The following is a 21098-nucleotide window of genomic DNA, read 5'->3' as shown; positions in this document are numbered from 1 at the left end:
TATTTTTCTTATAGAGACTTTTGGAGAGAGGAGAGTTACATTTATTGGTTGCTGCTGAATTCTGAGAGATTAGAGAATTCATAAGATTACTTAAATCAACATGGTTCCTAATTCCCGTTGACTCCACCTCACTGAAAGCTCTTATTTGTCTTGTAAGGGCCATGTATTTGATATGGTACCTTTCTGTGGTACAGCCAAATGGGTTTACATATTATATACAGGTACCTTCTTTGTCCTTAGTAGGCTCACAATTTAAGTTTTTGTAACTGGGACAATGGAACACCTTGTCTGTATCAAAGCTCTACAGAGTAGGAACTGTTCCTCATATGTGCCTCACAGCACCCTGTATGCTTTATAGCACTATAAAAATGTTTAATAACAGCAGAAGTCATATTTTGTGAGTTGAACCTCTACTGCAAAAAATGCTTATTTTCAGTGCTTTCAACTAGGTCTGGAAGCACAATAGCAGTGTTTCAGTTTGTTCATCTGTCTGGGGGCATGATAACTTCTGTGAAAAGTCACTGACTAGGTCCAAATTGGGTGGGGGGAGGGAGAGAGCAGAGCATGGACCCGCCACCAACCCTTTTGAAAATTGACCTTGATCTGATAAAATGTGAAATCATTTTTAACTGAGGCAAGAAAGAAAAGCCCAAGAAACTTGCTTGCTTGCTTTTTACTGGTACAATATCACTTTAAAGTTAGCCTCGTAGGGACAATAAAATCAAAGCAAGAAATGAGCAGAATTAAGTGAGGAGGGCCAAAAAGAGAATTAAAAGGAAGATGGAAGACATTTAGAGGTAAATTTTCAAAGACTTGCTGAGTAGTCATGGTGGCTGGCTGTATTTAGCCATCCAGCTTTAGGATAATTTACAATCACAGCCTAGCTGACTAGGCTGAAAATTATCCTGAGTCAACTTAATGTGCAGCATTTTAACTGGCAATCTAATGGCTGAGTGGCTTACTGAAAAAGCATGGACTATTAGACCCCCTTCCCTCCAAACCCTGGTATCCTGATATTAAAACACCCCTCGTCTCCTTGCAGTCCATGACATAGGTGCCAATTCTGTGGGTGCTGAGTGCTCCCCAAATATTGTGTTCAGAGAGGTGTAACTGCTGCTATGTTTAGCTCCACCAATCATTTTGAAAAGTTGGTTCCTATGGGCCATGATCCATCCTTCCCAATTACATGATCTAATATAAGCAATGTCTGACTTTAAAAATAGCTCCGTAGCTGGTCAACTCTTTCACCCCCCATCATGATTCCTCTTGCATGATGTCATAAAAAACTCAAGTGCCAGACAGCCTCCTCAATTCTCCATCTCTCCCCCCAATGTCACCTAAAAAAAATTGTTCCCCGGTCCTCTTTTCATCTCTGACAACCTTGCCAACAATCTTAATGGTGATCCTTACCACATGCTGATCTGGCATTTAGGAAAAGAGGAGGGATCAGGGGAAGGGGGAGAGGTGCTGTTTAGAGGCCAAGGTTTTGATGGTGGGGGAAAAAGGAAATCAGGGGGCCTGTCTGGTGATTTTTTTTTTTTTTTTTTTGCCAAATTGGGAGGAAGGAAAGAAGTTGATAGCTGACTACCTTTGTGCCTAGGTTTGGCCAACTAATTTTCAACCAGGTAGATCCAGGGAGGGCGGGTGGATGGGCAGGCGGACTGGGGGCGGAACCTGGACTAACCCAGAATTTATGCAGATACTGGTGATATTTAGAGTCTAAGGGCCCAATATTCAGAAAACACTGAGCTCCTAATTTAGGCTCATAAAGTTGTGCCCTATTTTCAGCTGAAATTTCAACTTAATTTAGAAGTTTATGCACATAAATTTAAGCCTGCCTAGTTTTATGAGCCTAATGCTGAAAATCAGTGCTAAGCTCCTAACTTCTTTTCCCTGCCCTAAATCCACTCCTGTTACCACCCTCTTTTTATGCTCCGAAGTTTAAAAGTTTGGTGACATTTTAAGTAAAAATGTAGGCACTCAACCCTGGTAAAAAAATAATAATTTTCAAAAATACAGATTTTCTGTCAGAACCTTCAGGAAGAGTGGTAAGTCCTTCAGTAGGCAGCTTCCCAGTTTTTTCACAGAGGACAGTGTTAGGAAAGACCCTCATTATACCTGCAGCTTCTCAGTAAATCATTTTTAGACAGAGCTCTCTAAAGAGCTTTATGTTCAACAAAGAAATGTTTGTGTTGTAGACGCAGAACGGGAAAGAGTCCTTAAAGCACTGTCTGAGTGTGAAGATTTCCATACATCGGCTGCTGGAAACTACAGTTGAAGGCAGCAAGAGTTTCATAGCTGTGCTCAAGCATCTGTGGAAGCTGGAAGTCAATTTCAGAGCACCCTTGTGACTTCTGGAACATTCTGCCTTCAGATCACTGATGGGATTTTGTCTTTTATAGGACTCTTCAAAGGAATGCCCTCTTTATGGAGCACTTACCATTCAGTCACTTCAAGCCTTGCTCTTAATAGGAGAATCATTTATTTTATTTATTTATTTGTTGCGTTTGTATCCCACATTTTCCCACCTATTTGCAGGTTCAATGTGGCTTACAATGTTCCGTCATGGCATTCGCCATTCCAGAGTAAAAAGGTACAGTTGATATTACATAAAGAACATGGATGACATAATAGAATTATATGGATAACATAATAGATCGCCATATCAGAGTAAATGATACAATTGGTATTATATAAAGAATATGGATGATATAAAAGAATTAAGCAATAAGGTATAAGGAGAAAACATTCAGGATATCAAGTAAGTGATGATGTGTTCCAGTTCCTATTATGGATCATTGTGGTATGTCTTGTTAACGAGATAGGTCTTTAGTGATTTACGAAAGTTGATTAGATTGTAAATTATTTTCAGATCAGGTGGCAATGCAATAATTTTGTGTTATCTTTATTACAAGATATCCATATGCAGAAGTCTCCAATGAGATTTCAAGGAGCTCCAGGAGAGGTAGAGTAGGGTTAGGTTCAGAATTTTGTAAAAACCAGTGCCACTGTTATGGTGCCGTCTCTCTCCCCCTGCTTCTGAATTCCCCAGTGTTAGAATCAAAGCCCAGTTCTACAGCCTCAAGAGGATTCCAACCCCACCTAGGGGCCCTTTTACAAAGCTGCCTTTTTCTATTAGATATATATTTTTTGGCTGTGTGCTAATGTTAGCATTAGTGAGCAGCCATTAAAAAAATTAAATGCTGAAAAGCATACACTGCCCCTTGTTTAGCAGATGATAAGGGCTCCCATGTAAAGTCTGAGTTATTCAATTAGGGGGGGGGGGTCTTTTGCAAAGGTGTGCTAGCGGTTTTAGGGCGCGCTAATCATTAGTAAGTACTAAATGCTGGTGATGCCCATAGAAATATATGGGCGACTCTAACATTTAGCGTATGCTAAAAACGCTAGTGTGCCTTTTTAAAAGGACACCTTAGCACAGCATGCTAGCTGAATAGTGTATCCGTGGCCATTCTCCACCCATGACACGCCCCTCTCCAAAAGATGAAAAAAAATTACCGCACAATTAATGCATACAGATGGCAAAAGTAATGCAAACTACTTTAGCGTATCCCACATTTAGGCCATTTTTGCTGCATTAAGTGCATGTTACCGCTTAGCGCTGCCTAGTAAAAAGGTTAGGCATGTTTGGACTGCATAAAAGTTAGTCCTATCTTTATGCAGTGTCACTTATGACCGCATAAACCCGGATATTCAGTGCTGCTGCCCAGACATGGCCTAGCATTGAATATCAAGGACTAACAACACCGATGTAAATTTAAAATGAATCAGAGAAAATATTTCTTCACTCAACGTGTGCACTGTAGAAAGTGGAGTTTTTTTTCTGACCTGTGATGGTGTGCTGTGCTCAATGCCTTAAACTCTGGTTGGCGTGAGTGGTAACACTGAGGTCTTTTTTTTCTCCACTTTTTGGTGTGTGTGCAGGTCAAATGGTTCCCTGTTCAGAATTAATCCACGTGTTGAATATTTAGTTTTTTGGTGCAGATTTTCTTCTTTATACTTTAGAATAAGCCTAGGTATAATTTTTTTCCACATAGATTTTTCAGGTGCCATATACAGAATGTAGCCCTAATTGCAACTAGATTGCACGTTTTTTAAACAGTGTGAACTCTTTTCCAATAGTGCGTACATGTGTGATGATTCGTGCATGCGCACACTATCAGGAAAACAGTTCGCCCTCTTTAAGAAGAAGACATCCTCTTTGTACATAGTACACACTCTTGATGACATGCGTTCGGAAACAAACAAAAAAAACATTTGGGGAAAAATGACACAAATATATTTTGGCTGCACATCCCCTGAAATTCCACTAAATTTTGTAAACTTTGGCAGGGTTGTATAGATTTTTTCCCCCAAGATTGATTATAGGGAAAATTGTGTAGATTTTGTGGACATTTTGGACTTCCTTTGCAACTGCTGGTGTGTGTACATCCACGTATTTCATCAGCTCTATGTGCTTCTGAAAAGTCACTTCCAGCTTGTTTCTCCTCTGTGAATTAGTGACATTGGTGATACTCTAACCATCTCTTTCCTTCATCCCTGACACAGAGAGCAGTCTGCAAGTGAGCACAGAGAATAAGCACATGGAGGTGAGTTCAGACGATTCTGCAGCAGAGATCAGATGTGAACTTCTGGCTGTGCCTGAGCAGGACCGTCAGCTTTCTGTTGCTTGGTATATACTGCCGCCTTTGGATCCTGAGCACCCACTGAAAATCCTCAGCACCAGTTACAATAATGTGGTGACCTATGGGGAAAATTTCACCTCTCCAGGGTCAAGAGCCAAGTATCAAAGTGAGAGGATCTCCCAGACACTGTATCAGCTGAGGGTTCTGCAGATGGACCACAGTGACCTTGGGACATATCACTGCACTGTGGAAGAGTGGATGTGGTCAGAGGAGGATGGATGGCACAAACTGAGACAGAAGGTGTCTGGCAATACCACCATAGAATTTAAGTCCTCAGGTAAAAAAATGTCTCTGCTGGAACGCTGATTTATTTTTAATTGGTAGTGGCCTCTTATGCTGATAAGAGATGTTGCCTCATATTTTCCAAGTGAAAGGAGTGCAATGTGAGGAAAGGTGATGTTGTCCTATATTTGTAAGAGTATCTAAGCGTATCTCACATGTGTAAGAACTTGGTTGCACAGTTCTCTTTTATAACTAATATGAACAGCACTGAAGCCCAATCTCACAGAATCCCTCAGTATAACAATCCTGGGACCTTAAAAAAAGCAACTTTTTGAGTTAGCCAGCATGAAAAAGCACATAGGAATCTGAAACGTATAATTTATCTGCTTTCCACTCTACCATTCAGAATAAAAGGTGAGTTTTATGCTGCACAATCAGGATAAATATACAAGACACACTTCACAGACATTGCTTAGAGCATAGGCACAACACAGATCAGTGAGCACAACACATAAGAGGAATTAAAGGTCCACAAACCAGGTTGCATAAGCAGAGCACCAACTTATAAAGGTACTGCACAGGGGTCCAGACATGTTGCAAGGATCACTAAACAAAGCTGTATATTTCTATTCATTTCCAGAGAACAACCTAAAGCTCAGTATGGCAGACAGCAATATTATGGGGCTCATGTTTGAATGAGAAAAACGTTTAAAAAGTGTCATAAAGCAGCATTTGGACATTTTGCTTGACAAAATGTTCAAATCACTATTTTAAAAACGTATTTTGCAGTTCATCTGCAGTGCATCCAAATCACAAGGGGGCGTGTTGGGGTGGGATTAGGGCGTAACACTTGGACATTTTTCTGCCATAATGGAACAAAACCAAAATGTCTAGGGCTACAATTTCAATGTTTTGATCTAGACCTGTTTTTTTCATGGCTAAGTCAGAAAAAGGTACCCTAAATGATCAGATGACCCCCCCCCCCCTCCTCCCCCTTACTCACCCTGTGGTCACTGATCCCCTACCTCCCCCCCCCCAAAAAAAAAAAAGATGTGAATGAAACAGTACATACCAGCCTCTATGACAGCCTCAGATGGTATAGCCAGTCCTATTGGAGCAGTAAACAAGTCCGTGGAGCAGCCTACAGGTCCGTACAGTGCACTGTAGAGAAGAGGACCCAGGCCCATATCCCACTCTATTACACTTGTGGTGGAAAGTGTGAGCCTCCCCCCAACCCCCCCCCCCCCAAAAAAAAACCTACTGTATTCACATATAGGTCACACCTGCAGTCATAAGGACTAATGTAGTGGTGTACAGGTAGTTATAGTAGGTTTTGGAGGGGTATATAAAGGGGTAACAGTGAGATGTGTACCTGGGAGCTTTTATGTGAACTCCATTGCATTGCCCCCTAGGTTGCCCCACTGCTCTACTTGGATGTCTGTGTGACCAGTTGACTAAGAATGCTGGCTCCTCCTACATCCCAGTGGCTTGATTTTGCATGTTTTTTGCTTGGCCATATTTTTTTTAAATGGACCAAAAAGATAAAGCACAGAGCATAAAAACATCTAGCAAGTGACCATTAAAAAAAAAAATACATTTTGCTGTTTCGAAAATCGCTATATTCACCAGTTGGATTCTGGAGGTTTTGAGTAAAACATCCAGTCTGGCTTAGACATCGTATCAAAAATGCCTCTCTGTATAAAGCAACACTGCATATGGGGGCAGATAAAGACCTTAAGGCTCTGCTAGTCTGCCCCATTTCATTCCTGGTTAATTCCATAACCCACAGCGGATTTTCTGACTTTCTTTTCACAAATAGAGATCCCTTGTACTTATCCCAAGCTTTCTTGATTTGCTCCATTGAAATGTTTTTGGGTCAAGGAATTTGAAGGAGTGAAATGGGTTGGAATGGAAGTAGTGGTGAAACAGTTATATCTTTAGTCTCAAAGGCCGTCTCTCACCTAGAAGAGGATGTTGGCAAATATGAAATAAATACTAGAACATTCAATATTTATTGTAAGTAAAAGCAGAAAAGAAATAAAATCACCATGGCAAGTAAAAAAAAATCTGAGCACATTTATATTATCAAATTGTTATTTTTTTTCTTTTTCACACGGAGGGGCTGCAAAGAATTTCATTAACCATGCTCTGTATGCTTTTGCCACTTGTTTTTTTTTTTTTTTTTGTCTAAATAAGGGAAATAGCATGGTCAAAGCTAGATCTGTATAGTCCAAAATCAGACAAGACCAATTCAATCATTAACAGCTGTTCTTCTGTTTCTTATATTCAGCTGATAACTTGAGGGTGAACACCACTGAACTAACTCTTGTACAACCAGAAAACCAAGGGCACCTTCTCCTGGCCTGTGACATTATCAGCAAGTCCAGCAAGCATTCCATCTTTTCTGTCAGCTGGTGGAAGAGGTCAGCTTATGGTGAAGATCAACTTGTCTTCAAAACTGATCCTAATTTGGTTTTCCATTACAAGAATATGAACAGTAAGGACAAACAGCTGGTCAGGAGGCTAAGATTCGAGAGACCCTCAGAGCTGAACTATCAGTTGACGATACAGGAGCCCATGGTGTCTGACAGTGGCATCTATTTCTGCCATGTAGAGGAATGGTTAAATCCCAGAGAAGATCTATACAAAAATGCTGAAAAACAATCAGGAAACATCACCGTTATAATCCCACCAGCAGGTAAAGAAACTAAAATAAAGAAAAGAGTAATTCATTATAAATAAAACAGATGCAAATGTCAGATCCTAGGGTGATTCATCAAGTAACCACTTGATCTGGAGCCTTGCTTTTAAAGAAGGCCGTAATTAGACTCTAACCCAGAATGACAATAATCAAAAGTGATTTCATCACTATGGCGTAGTCTGTATAAAATAAGTGGGTAGTCTCAGTCTTTTCGTAGGAGGCGGTGGTTTGCATCCCCAAAACTAGCATGTATTGTCCATGTTGGTATTCAAGCGGAAAGGCTAAGATTTGGAGAAAAAAACTGAACTCCGCTTGAGATTGTGTCTCCATGGCAAGGCTGAGATGTACTGATGTTTTGTGGGCATGAGGGTCTTGAATGTTGTTGACTATGTTGCAGGGCCAGCTCAAGGCATGAACCAGTTGAGGGATTGGCTCAGGGCGCCAAAAGGCCGACTCACTGGTTCAGTCTTCACAGCGGAGAGAGAGCATGTTTTGCTCTCGCTGCTGTGCGCTGTTCTTTGCACAGCTACTGGAACTGCTACAGATTTAAACATGAGAGCAGGTACTTCTTGTGTTTATATCAGGGACAGTTTCAGTGGCTGAACCTGGAGGAGAGCACTGTGATGAGCAAAGTGACATGCTCTTACCACTGTAATAAAGCAGGTAGAGCTGATGGGTGGGGGAGGAGTGCTGATGCAGATCAGGGGTGCACAGCAAAAGCTGACAACAACTCCTTGAACCAGCACTGCCATTTTCTATCGTGAGATTTCATGGAGGGCTTCAACTTTCTAGTATTCTCACTTTGTAAATTCTAATAATACTTATTTTTATAGTGCTACTGTAAATACACTGCGCTTCATAGTGGTGATAAGGACTCGGGTTCAATATAATCTTGCCCCAAACAGTTTACAAGCTAAGTGGGTATGTGAGGCAGTGGGATCTTGCTGCTGAGCCTAAGGTCACAAGGATCGTTAGTGTCATAAGCAGAATTTGAACCCTGGATTCCCTGGTTCTGAGCTCATTTCTCTAACCATAAGGTCACTTCCACTCCCAATTCTTTCAAATAATACCTAAATTAAGTACATAAGTATTGCCATACTGGGACAGACCAAAGGTCCATCAAGCCCAGCATCCTGTTTCTAACAGTGGCCAATCCAGGTCACAAATACTTGGATTGGCCATCGTAAAAGCAGCTTAATCTGTTAGTGATTCCATTTGTTTCTACTTTGTCCTTATCTACTTTTCCAGGTTAGGAATCCATTCAAGCTGCATGTATTCCTATCACTGGGGGTTCTCTGAAGCTCTTAGGAAGTAACAGAGGAAGTTTAATGGATTTACATTTGAACTCTATGTTTAATCATGCAGCTTAGTTATTTATTTTTCAAGAAAAAAATGATAGACATTCGTTCTTCCTGTGTCTATTTCATGGGTACAGTATTTCATCCACTATATAGACACTTCAATAGCAGACTTCAGAAACTCTTCAGTAAACATCTATAAACAGAACAATGTTATATCCATATATATCCATTATATTTGATGCTGTGTTTTGTTTCTTGCAGAATTATCGATCCTCAGCCAAATCTGCTCTTCACCATCACTCTTCCACTTCATTTTGATCTGCCCGCTTCTGATCTTCCTTCTAATGAGTGCTATTCTCATTTACGTATGCATAAAGTCAAGATGTAGCAGTAAGGAAGAGATGCATCAAAAGAATGATGACTGTTTGAAACTGGCAAAGACAGATCTTGTCAACTCAGCCAAGTTTGATCTCAAGAGTAGGTACGAAGAAGATGAGGATGAGGTCATTTGAATGCCATTTAGAACTTCTGTGATATGTCCAATCAGTGGTTGTCAACTGTCCAAAGAAGTGTGCCTAAAAATAATGGCAAAAGCCAGGAATCCTCTCTTCGTTAGGTAAATCTTAGAAACTCTCCCATAGTTACACATTCGTGTTCTAGATGATGTGTGGAGGAGTAGCCTAGTGGTTAGTGTAGTGGGCTGAGAACCTGGGGAGCTGGGTTTGATTCCTACTGCAGCTCCTTGTGATTCGGGGCAAGTCACTTAATCCTACATTGTCCCAGGTACAATACTTAGATTGTGAACCCACTAGGGACAGAGAAAGTACCTGCATATAAAAAAATGTAAAACTGCTTTGGTTGTCCCACAGAAAGGCAGTATATCAAATCCCTTTACCCTAGATGATTAGAGGAATATTGTCCGGAGTTCAGTAGGGCAGTCTAGACTTCAGCCATCATAAGCAAGATAAGAAATGGGAAAGGAATAGCCACTTCCTTAAAACATCCTAAACATGGATAATCTAATGTTGAGTAAATGGGCAATGGCAAGCTGGGGGAGGGGGAGAAGAGGGGAACACATAATTGGAATCCAAGTACCATATAGGATAAGTCTTGAAGTAGTTCAGATAAATCTGTATCAGTTGCAGCTGGCTTCTACAAGTTCATGTTTTGTGTAGTCTGGATCTTTTGAGCCTCTTCAAATGTACTTGTTCACAAACTTGCATTTACAACAGAGAATATTCCAACCTAGAGAATCTGTGTTTTTTTTTAATTAACTCTTGAGTCAGAATTGAACCATATCAAAGCTGAGAGTGATTAGAAATTTAAGTTAAAATAGTCATAGATTCAAACCAGTTAAGGGGAAACTCACTCACACCTAGTTCTCAATAAAGTAAGTTGTTTTTTTTGAGTCCTCTATCTAAACGCTTGTTGGGACATTACTATTTTCTCTGAGTGGATGTCTTTGCCTGGTTAGGCTCTCTCCACTCTTGAGCTTCTAGTCCAAACAGAGGAGTCCTTTTACAAAGGCGTGCTAGCATTTTTAGTGCATGCTAATGATTAGCGCACTAAACACTAGAGACACCCATAGAAATATATGGGTGTCTCTAACATTTAGCGCATGCTTATTTTTAACGTGCACTAAAAACACTAGCGTGCCTTTGTAAAAGGATCTCAGAACCTGCTTCATCATTGCTGCTAGCTATATGGGAGAAGATAGTGTGCAGGTGGGGAAGAGTTAGGGTCCTCAGGACACACCCAGCTATTTGAGTTTTCAAGATATCCACAATGAATATGCATGAGAAAGATTTGCATTCACTGCCTCCTTTGTATGCAGATCTATCTCATGCATATTCATTGGTGGACATCCTGAAAATCTAAATGGCTAGTTATGCCCCAAGGACTGCTTTGAGAACCACCATCCTAGGGTGCCACTGGCCTTGATTTATGGTAAACCAAATATATGCACCCATTATTTCTCTCTGTACCCCCTTCCAATCAAATTCCCATAGATGCATGTTATTTGTTATACCCCCCCCCCCCCCCCACACACACACACACACACAAAACCCGCCCTAACCATCATCTCCCATCACAGCCCTCATTTACAACACTGTCTTTCACAACAGCCCTAGGCACTGCAAGAACAGTCTTTTGGCCAAGAGGCCTAGACACCCTGATGGTACCTTTCAAAGCCAGTTCTGTGCATGCGTAATTTTATCTACCCATGGTAGGGGAGGCATTCCTGGGAGTGGGGTTTAGAAATACGTATGCACCTGTGGATTTTTGAATGTGTAACCCTTGATTAGTCCAGTGAGCATCAGAACAGGTTAATTTTATTAATTTTTCAACTGTGATGTGAGGTCAGGGCCGGGACTAGATGGAGCTGAGAGGCCAAAAGGCACAGTAATCCACACTGTCAATCCAGACCAGAAATTGCAGGTCTAAAACAAGAGATTTACTTAAACTTGAATGATATAGAAAAACATAGGACATAGTCTCAGTAATAACTATATACAGTCATTAGTGGAATAAAGTAAGTTTCAAATACAGTCTTTAGGGTTTCAGTATGAACTTATAGCCTTGGTAGAGGTTCTGGGTAAAAGTCCTTTACTACTGAACTCTTTCTGGGCCCCTCCTCCAGGGATGAACTGCTCCAGTATGTCTCTTTAGATAGCAGGGCTCTTTAAGCCTTCAAGTACAAAGTCTTATTAGGTGGGCCCTTTCCTGATGGACACCCCACCACTGAGGCTCTGTGTTCTGTGGTTTCTTCTGGGAACTTCCTGTGGTGTGCTCTTCTTTCTCCAGGCTTAATCTTGTTACTCTTTCTTCCTTTCCTGTGCCAGAACCCTCCTAGTGCAGATTCAGCAGCTTTTTGTAGGCTCTGTTAGGTGCACTCCACTCAATGTTGCTTCAGGTACAGTAGCCATGCTGACCAGAGATCCTCTTTCCCTTCAGTAGATGTATTTCAGTGTGGGAGGCAAACACCAAACCTCTCGCCTTGCAAATGGTACAGTAGCTGGGGGGAAGGAGCCAAAGACAAGGCTACACCCACTGAACATCGTGGTTTTCCTCCTACCACTGTCAATATAGCTGCCCTCTGTTCCAGAAGCTATGAGTGTATTCTAAGTCAAAGGGTCATATACTTTATACTGGTACAGTCACTAGAAGTAACTGCTGAACAGTTTATTGGAGCAGAATCTGAGTGTCCTCTACACATCTATGCAACACATAAATTTGATTGATTAAAAAGAAATAGGTTTTTACCAATTTAATTTATGGGTTTAGAACAAAAGAGGGGGAAAATAGTAGTTCAGGATTATCCATTGTAGAGTCTCAAACTCTGGCCTCATGGGGCAAAAAGGATAAAAACTTAGAAATTTGGATGAACTCAGAGATCTTCTTGCTGGGGGGGGGGAACGACGACAAAGTCCTCTTCCTGTTAGCTGAGGATTAATATCTAATGATCCAGTATATCAGATGCTCCTCTCCTGGTTTAGGACACCCAATCGGTTGACCAGATCTTCAGATGCCTTCTCTTCTCCAGCACCTCAAACATTAGAAAAAATTCCAACTTTTGTTACTCTCTATCCCTTGAGCCCTGGTCTCTTCCCCAAGTCCTCCTTACCCTTTTAGACCCATTTCTTAGTGGCTGAGTTCTCCTTGAATTCCATCTCACCCCAGCAAAATTGGAGAACAGAGAATCAGCGCCAACATCAACACCACAGCTGAGTTTTCATAAAACTTCTCCTCCCATTAAAAAATGTCATGAATAACTTCTCCCCCCACAATAACTTTGCAACTTTCAGAACCTGTGAAAGAGCCTCATTGCACAGTGAGGGAGAGAATGGTGACTCCCTTACAGTTACACAATTTTCATAGTGGAAATACATGCTTACCTGCACTTTGAAAATTGGTGCAATTATCGGTGGACTTTGTAAATAAACTAACATTTTATTTTCCTTTGACTGTCTTTGTGGGTTTCACATGAATGTGGATCTGGTATCTGGGCAGGCGCACCCAGTGGTGTGCTGGTAAATGTTTAACAACAGGCTCTCTCCCCGGTCCACCTCTGCGCCCCCCCCCCCCCAAATTGCAGAGCTGGCTATAGCCGGGGAGAGAGCCTGGGGGGGGGGGGGCAATGCATTACTCCAGGAAAAAAATTTAAATGATCCCAGGTTCCAATCTAATTCATGTTTAATGTGGGATAAAATGCCATAAATAAGTAAATAAATATAAACTTTGAATGTTGAGCACCTGATTCTCAAAGTGGACATATTCCAAACACTATAATGAAAATAAAATGATTTTTTCTACCTTTGTTGTCTGGTGACTTTGTTTTTCTGATCATGCTGGCCCAGTATCCGATTCTGCTGCTATCTGTCATCTTAACTCCATTTCCAGGGCTTCCTTTCCATTTATTTCTTTACTTTCGGCCTTTCTTCTTCATTTCTTGCCCTACATCCGTAAGTAAAAGCTGGGTCCTCTGCAGACTTGACTGTCCAGTGGATCCAGCTTCTACCTATTTTCTTCATCCATGTGCAATTTTTCTCCTCCCTCCTTCCTCACTCTTCCCTTCATCCATATCCAGCAGCCCTCCTCTCCCCTGCCCTCCCCTCCATCCATGTCCAGCAACCCTCCTCTCCCTTGCTCTCCCCTCCATCCACCCATGTCCATCAACCCTCCTCTTCCCCCTGCCCTCCCCTCCATCCACCCATGTCCAGCAACCCTCCTCTTCCCCCTGCCCTCCCTTCTATCCACCCATGTCCAGCAACCCTCCTCTCCCCCCTGCCCTCCCCTCCATCCACCCATGTCCAGCAACCCTCCTCTCCCCCCTGCCCTCCCCTCCATCCACCCATGTCCAGCAGCAACCCTCCTCTCCCCTGCCCTCCCCTCCATCCACCCATGTCCAGCAATTCTCTCCTCTCCCCTGCCCTCCCTTCCCCTCCATCCATATCAGCAATTATGTTCTCTCCCCTGCCGCCCACTCCAGCCACCCATACCCAGCAATTCTCTTCTCTCCCCTGCCCCCCTCCAGCCACCCATACCCAGCAATTCTCTTCTCTCCCCTGCCCCCTCCAGCCACCCATACCCAGTGATTCTCTTCTCTCCCCTGCCCCCCTCCAGCCACCCATACCCAGTGATTCTCTTCTCTCCCCTGCCCCCCTCCAGCCACCCATACCCAGTGATTCTCTTCTCTCCCCTGCCCCCCTCCAGCCACCCTTAACCAGTGATTCTCTTCTCTCCCCTACCCCCCCTCAGCCACCCATACCCAGCGATTCTCTTCTCTCCCCTGCCCCCCTCCAGCCACCCATACCCAGTGATTCTCTTCTCTCCCCTGCCCCCCTCCAGCCACCCATACCCAGCGATTCTCCTCACTCCCCTGCCCCCCCTCCAGCCACCCATGCCCAGTGATTCTCCTCGCTCCCTTGCCCCCCCTCCAGCCACCCATACCCAGCGATTCTCCTTGCTCCCCTGATTACCTCCGTCGAAGTGGCCGCGTCATTGAAAGCCCTGCCCGTCTCTAGCCTCCCCTTTGAGTTCGCTCCCTCAGAGTCCTGCCCTCGTGGAAAGAGGAAATGACATCAGAAGGCGGGACTCTGAGGGAACAAATTTGAAGGGAAGGCTAGAGATGGGCAGGGCTTTCAATAACGCGGCCGCTTTGACGGAGGTAATCAGGGGAGCGAGGAGAATCGCTGGGTATGGGTGGCTGGAGGGGGGGCAGGGGAGCGAGGAGAATCGCTGGGTGGCACAGGCAAACAAGGGCAGTGGTGGGAGGTGAGGTAAATGGGATAAGCATGGCTTGTGGTGCCCTCCTGCCATGCTTACCTTGTTTACCGGAACCGGCTCGCCCTGCAGAACAACCGGGTCGCAAGATGTTAAAAAATTTAACAACCAAGCCAGCTCCAGGACACCACTGGGCGCACCTAATGCTCCTCAGGGTCCCTGTTTAGATACCAGTTGGAGAATCACTCCTGTTGAACCTCCCTGATTGGCTAGGTGGATTCTTGGGAGGGGGGCTACAGCACAAGTTTTATATTTGTTGGGTCTGGAGGGAGTGAAGGACAGAATCTATTTCCAATTCCTAAACAACTATCTGCGCAGTGTCCACAATTTTACTTCACACTGAAGAGATCCTTGGAAATAACTCCACAAATTCCACTTTACATAGACAAACCTGGATAAAACAGTTGATATTAGAACCTTCACTGAAGTAAACGCCAAATGGTATTTACATGTAAACAGGAAAAGTGAAGGAGCCATCCCAAAGCCCTCAATGCACTTCAGACCTCACCAGGAGCTATGCAACACATTCCCTGAATGGTTCTTTTGGCCCTGAACCTAGAAATAGACCACCCTGCTGCTACAGGAGGGAGCAAAGAATGACCAGTGATAGGGGGATTGGAATTCCCCTGGCAAGGAACAGCTGAGGTGGCGGCATCAGCAACAGCAGAGACATGACTAGGCCCATCGCTGCTGCAAAAGTTGCAGGAGTTAAGCTCTGCCCTCCCCTCCAACAGCAGCCTTAATATCACCATGGGACTGAGATTGAGGGGAAACAGAGCCAAGACCCTCCACCCCACAGCAGCAAGCTGCAGTAATGATGGGGAAGAGAAGAGGAGCCCTAGGAGGGAAGACAAGGCATCTCAGGAATAGTAGTGGCTAAAGCCAGGACCTCCTGATAGTGGCAATACCATTGAAGAGCAGAAAAGCAACTCCAGGAGACCAGACACAAGCAGGAAACAGGAAGACCTTCATGCCCCTCAGGCAACAGGATGTGTTGTAAGAGGAGGTAGGATCTGCCTCCAGGAGAAGGAATAGAAAGAACTGACCATAAAAGGAATCACAGAAGATCAACCAGCACCTTGATCCTATGACTGCTACAGACAGAAACCCGAGGGCATGTGGAGGCACATGCTAGGAGAAGAATAGGCAGCTAGGGATCAAAGTAGCTCCAAGCAAAAAAAAGGCCAGAGCTCAAGGGAAAGGGGAGGAACAGGGCAGCCTGAGATAAGAGACCCCTCACCCCCTTCAACACATAGTGAGAACAAGAGCAGGAGACACACAGAAGAAGTGAGGGAGAGAGCATCGCAGTAGAGCTGCAGCTCTACTCAAAATACTGCCAGAAAAATACCGTGGCATGCTATAATCAATGTGTTTGCAAATTACTGCCACGTTAAAATTGCGGCAGTAATGTGCAGCTCATTGATTAATGTGGTGATTGGCTCAGGCACTGACAGGAAGGGTGACAGTAAAAAAAAAAGGCAAGCAAGTCTTGGCATTGTTCCTCTTAATGTCAGGGACCCACTGGCTCCTTTCCTCCAGCGCAGCAGTTCTGAAAACTGTGTCCCAGAATGCACTGGGCAGGAGCTGCCATTTTCAGAATGAATGCACTGGAGGCAGGAGTCAGTGGGCATGGTGCCTGCCATTAAGAGGCACCGAATCGGGGGGGGGGGGGGGGGCAGGTGGAAAGGGTACTACTAGACACCATGGACATGTCTTTAAAATTCTGGGTGGGCGGGAGAGAGAAAGGCTGACCAGTCCAGTCCCCATCCTGATCAGGCCACTAGACACCATGGAAATAGTTTCTTCCGGAGGGAGGGAGGGAGGGAGGGAGGGAGAGAATGTGCAATGGGAATTTTTAAAAAAAGATATTGCAGGGGTGGAAGAGAACGGGATCAGGTGATTGGGAGGGGGGATGGAACAGTGCTGGAGTAGGGCAGAGAAAGGAGATAGGGCCAATGATGGTGCAGGAACTCAATGCCAGCCTCAGATCTGGCTGTAGGTTTCTGGCCTTGAGCTCCTGCAGTAGACAGCACACAGCTCTGCATGCAGCAGGGTAGCTGATCAGCTTTTCAGCATGCATTTTAATATGCTGCACACTGACGTCTACCATGGCTGCGCAGGAGCCCTTTCAGCATACAGCAGCCATTAATGAGCAAGTAAACTGCTCATTAAGGGTGCGCTGTAACCCGTGGTAGCTTTCTGCATCAGGTCTCAATTTTTTAGATACTTGGGCTACAGCATTTAAGTTAAAACATAATAGAGAAATGACCAGATTTCTGGAATTGGGTGCTTCTTCTAATCCATTTGTAAAGCAGAAGCTAGAAATTGATGGCATAGTTTATGCACTATAGTCACAGCTCAAGATTTTTAGGTGTGAATTTTGATAGCTTCCTTACCTTTGAAGGCCAAATACAGGTAGTTAGATCGTACTTTGATTTGGATACATTTCAGCTTAATGTAGAAACATTAACATTTCCCCAATTTGATTACTGTAACATTGCCTAGAATTTATTCAGGTGGAGGCTCCAGACAATGCAAAATAATGTGGCACACTCATGACTGCTGAGCGACAAAGCCGGGCCTGGGGGATCTTGCCTGGGTACACTTGATTTGTGGAGTTTCAGTGTTTGAAAGAGTGACACCTTTGTATTTAAAACTTCACTGGCTTCCTATTGAAGCTCATTCCTTCTTTAAACTGTGCTCGGTCTAGCCCCAGGATACATGTCAGATTTGTTAATATATCCCCTAGGAATTGTAATATTGAGTCTAGACATCACTTGATTTTGCATTTTTCTACATTATAAATGCTGTATAGAAGTCGTGTTTATCTAAGTCATTCTCGTATCAATCAGCAAGGAGGTGGAATTCCTTACCTGAATATATGAGATCTGTATTAGAGTATTTCAAAAACTATTGAAGATATTTCTGTTTCAGAAATTTATATACTGTTAAATGTTAATTTGCTGAATTTGTAAATTCCCAGGCCTGCCTGGTTTTTTACTACGTAAACCTCACTGAACTTGGGTGGATAGTGCAGATTATAAGTACCCAGTGTAATGGGTAATGTAATGTAAATATTGCTGCCATCCCCTCACCATCCCCAGTCAATTATTTTTTGTCCCTTTACCATCCCCACAGTTTTCTTTCCCATCCACATAATCAACCTACATTTTAAAAATACTGGACCAAGGGGATGAAGAAAGAGGGAGTCAAATACTGAACCCACAGCAGGAAGGAGAAAAAGAAAGAGATGAGGCAGATGAGCCAGATGCTGGAATGGGTGGGGGAAGAAAGGGAGAGAAGCTGGGTTGGGTTGGAGAGAAGAGACTCGAGAGACACATTGGTGTGGCAGAGAGGGGAGAAGTTGGACACAGGGACGTAACAGAAACAGAGGAGAAATGATGTGTATGGGAGGGAACAGGGACAGGAACACAAAGAGGAGATACTGTGTGGTAATGGTATATGGACACAGTGGAGAAATGGCAAACACTGAAGGAAGATGTTGTTCAACGCAGGGGGAGAAGATAGGGCGATAGAGAGGTGATGATGGATGCAGGGCTATGAGCACAGGAGAGATACTGGACAGGGAAGTATAGGGACACAGAAGGGAGATGCTGAACATGGGGGACAATAGGGACACAGAAATGGAAGATGGATGGTGGACATGGAGAGAGAAGAGATGTCATATGGACAGAAGAGCCTGGTGAGTGAGTTAAGAGAAGACAGAGGGAAGCAGAAACCAGAGCCTGAGACCAACATAATTTTAAAAATACCATGACCAGGTAGAAAAAAAATGTATTTACCATTTTGTGATTAAAATGAAATGCACATCTTGTCAGAGCCCAGGGCAGAAATTTGGGAGGGGACCCCAAAGCCCACTACCAGGCTGCACTTTTTTCAGCTTTCATTAGGCTTGGGGCTCTCTCTGGTCAGGGGCCAAGGGCAGTTGCCCTAGTTGCACTCCCCTAATGCCATCCCTGTCATGTGCCATCTTTATATTTTGCACAGTACAGGAGTAAATGCATCTCTTTCTATATATCTCTGGTATTGTAGTACACAACTATTTGAGGCTTGTGCAGATATGGGTCAGAGCTTGCGGGGATGGGAAGGAGACAGGGACAAAGTTTGTGACATTCTCTATGTCATATAAGCTTCATCTTAAACTGCAAGGGCTTTAGTGAGTTATTTAGTTCTTGTCTGATTTTAGATTTTCTGCTTGAAATATGACACCAATTGATCAACTGTTGGAGTAGGTTGAGTATTCAATAGCTTATTTACTAGTGTGTAAAGGTTTCAAGGATTAACTGATTTTTGCCTATAAGTTTTGACCCAGGTGCCTCTGCTATCCTCAGGCCTCCTTTTGTAGAACAGAAGGAAACAAAACAGTATCCTTCAGGCCTGTAGCAGCCCTATGCGAAATGAAATGGTAAAACAGCGAAATCTGTGCCTTGCAAAGCAGCAATGTTCAACTTTGTACTTGCCTTAAAGGTTACAAGTCAATATATCACCCTTTTTGTAGGGGAGCTGACCAAACCACTTTTGCCATGAACTAAGCAGTGTCATTGCAGTCAGGCTGTTTCACATTCTTGAGCATTACTGAAGGGAGTGAGGTTCTGCTCCCTGGGCAGAACAAAAAAGTGGATCTCACACCACTCGGATCCTGGCAACTAGGATTGATAGCGATAAGAGAGAACAAATCATCCGTACACGTGCAGTTAAAAATAATCTTTTTTTTTCTCTTGTTTCCAGAGCTAATTTCTTTCAAAGGCAGTCATTTTGCTGTAATTTGTTTTAGGTTTCCATTAATTGCTTGAAAGTGAATGTTATTCATGCCAGAAACTGTTACCTTGATAATTGCTATTTATGACAGAAGAAATTATAATGTGTGGTGCATGTACCTGAAATGGCTGCCTTGAGAATATGATGCAGATTCCTTTGATTTATGATAAGGTTATTTAATATCGGTGGAATGAGGCCTCTGTTGTATGGGGACAGTGCTAACTGTACTGAGAATAGCAGGTTTAAAATAGTAAAATATATGGAATAACAATTAGTTTTACAATGTAAAAATAAATTGCTAGATACCTTCTGTCACTACTAGGAATCAACATTGTTTCTTCACCATCTTTACCTCACATTACATTATGCACAATTACCAAAAAATAAATAATAAAATTTATTTATTTATTTATTGCACTTGTATCCCACATTTTCCCACCTCTTTGCAGGCTCAATGTGGCTTACAATAAATCATGAATAGTGGAAATACATTAGAAATAGACATTTAGTGTTACAGAAGGATCTTGGGCAACATGATAATGATAAAACATGATAGTAGTATAACAAGCAGATATACTAGGGCAGTTCTGAGTATATGTGGAGGAGTTGTGTATATTCACATTGGTTGATCTTTGTGGTATGCCTTGTTAAAGAGATGGGTCTTCAGTAGTTTGCGAAAGTTCGTTAGTTCGTAAATCGTTTTTAAGTTGCGCGGCAATGCGTTCCATAACTGTGTGCTCAAGTAGGTAAAGTTTGATGCGTGCATTAGTTTGTATTTCAGATCTTTGCAGTTAGGGAAGTGTAGGTTAAGGAATGTGCGGGATGATCTTTTGTGCTGTATATGAATTTGCTAAATATCTTGTTATAATGGTTACTTTATCTACTCTTTTTTTATCAAGATGCACAAGTCATTTCACCAATACTTTTAAATTCATCTATAATATCCCTGTGATATACACCCCTAGGCATTATCCATATGGGTTACCTATCAGATACAAAAATAATCCTTTTACTTTAGAATCTCAATACGCTCCAAACATCACACTTCTCACTAAGTATCATAACAAAAAACTTTCAAAAACCTCATACAACAAACGCGTACTCACTAAAGTCCCTTTAATTACTGATAAGCATTCCTACCTGCCCCTACCCATAGGCCAATGCTCACTCGGTTGTCAACAAAACCGAAATCATTAAAGAATGGATAACCAAAGCTCAATTCGTTCTAGCCCTTATATCCGAAACTTGGCTACATGCAAAAGATGATCCAGCAATCCTAGACATATATCCACCCGGATACTCCATTCTTCATTTCCTCAGAGCCAAAAAGAGAGGAGGTGGCTTAGCTATTATTTATAAATCATTCCTCCAGGTAAAAACCATTACTGAATTTCAATCCCCTAACCTAGAAATTGTTGCCTGCTCTATAAAAGATAATTCCCTATCCAAATCTATCTGCGTCCTATTACTGTATCTTCCTCCCAATAGCTGGAACCTGGCTGAGGCTGAACTTACTAAATTTATATCCAACATATGTGTCAATAATGACAATATCATTTTGATTGACGATATCAAATTATATCTTGAAAATGCTACTAATCTGCATAC

At 42.8% G+C, this 21098-nt stretch overlaps 1 protein-coding gene across 1 annotated transcript in view; it reads left to right on the top strand.

The window, feature by feature from the left end:
- The window catches only part of CD101 (CD101 molecule), a 57336-nt gene extending 47675 nt beyond the window's left edge, over positions 1–9661 (top strand). The window contains exons 7-9 of the mRNA XM_030204033.1: positions 4567–4980; positions 7216–7623; positions 9189–9661. Of these exons, the coding sequence (XP_030059893.1) occupies positions 4567–4980; positions 7216–7623; positions 9189–9439 (1073 nt within the window). The 3' untranslated portion in view covers positions 9440–9661. The remainder of the gene's footprint in view (positions 1–4566; positions 4981–7215; positions 7624–9188) is intronic.
- The last annotated feature ends 11437 nt before the right edge of the window (positions 9662–21098 follow it).

Source organism: Microcaecilia unicolor, chromosome 5, assembly GCF_901765095.1.
Source record: "Microcaecilia unicolor chromosome 5, aMicUni1.1, whole genome shotgun sequence".
In the NCBI taxonomy this organism is placed as follows: Eukaryota; Metazoa; Chordata; class Amphibia; order Gymnophiona; family Siphonopidae; genus Microcaecilia; species Microcaecilia unicolor.
Note: the sequence above shows the minus strand (reverse complement) of the source record. Positions and strands in the feature narration are given on the sequence as shown.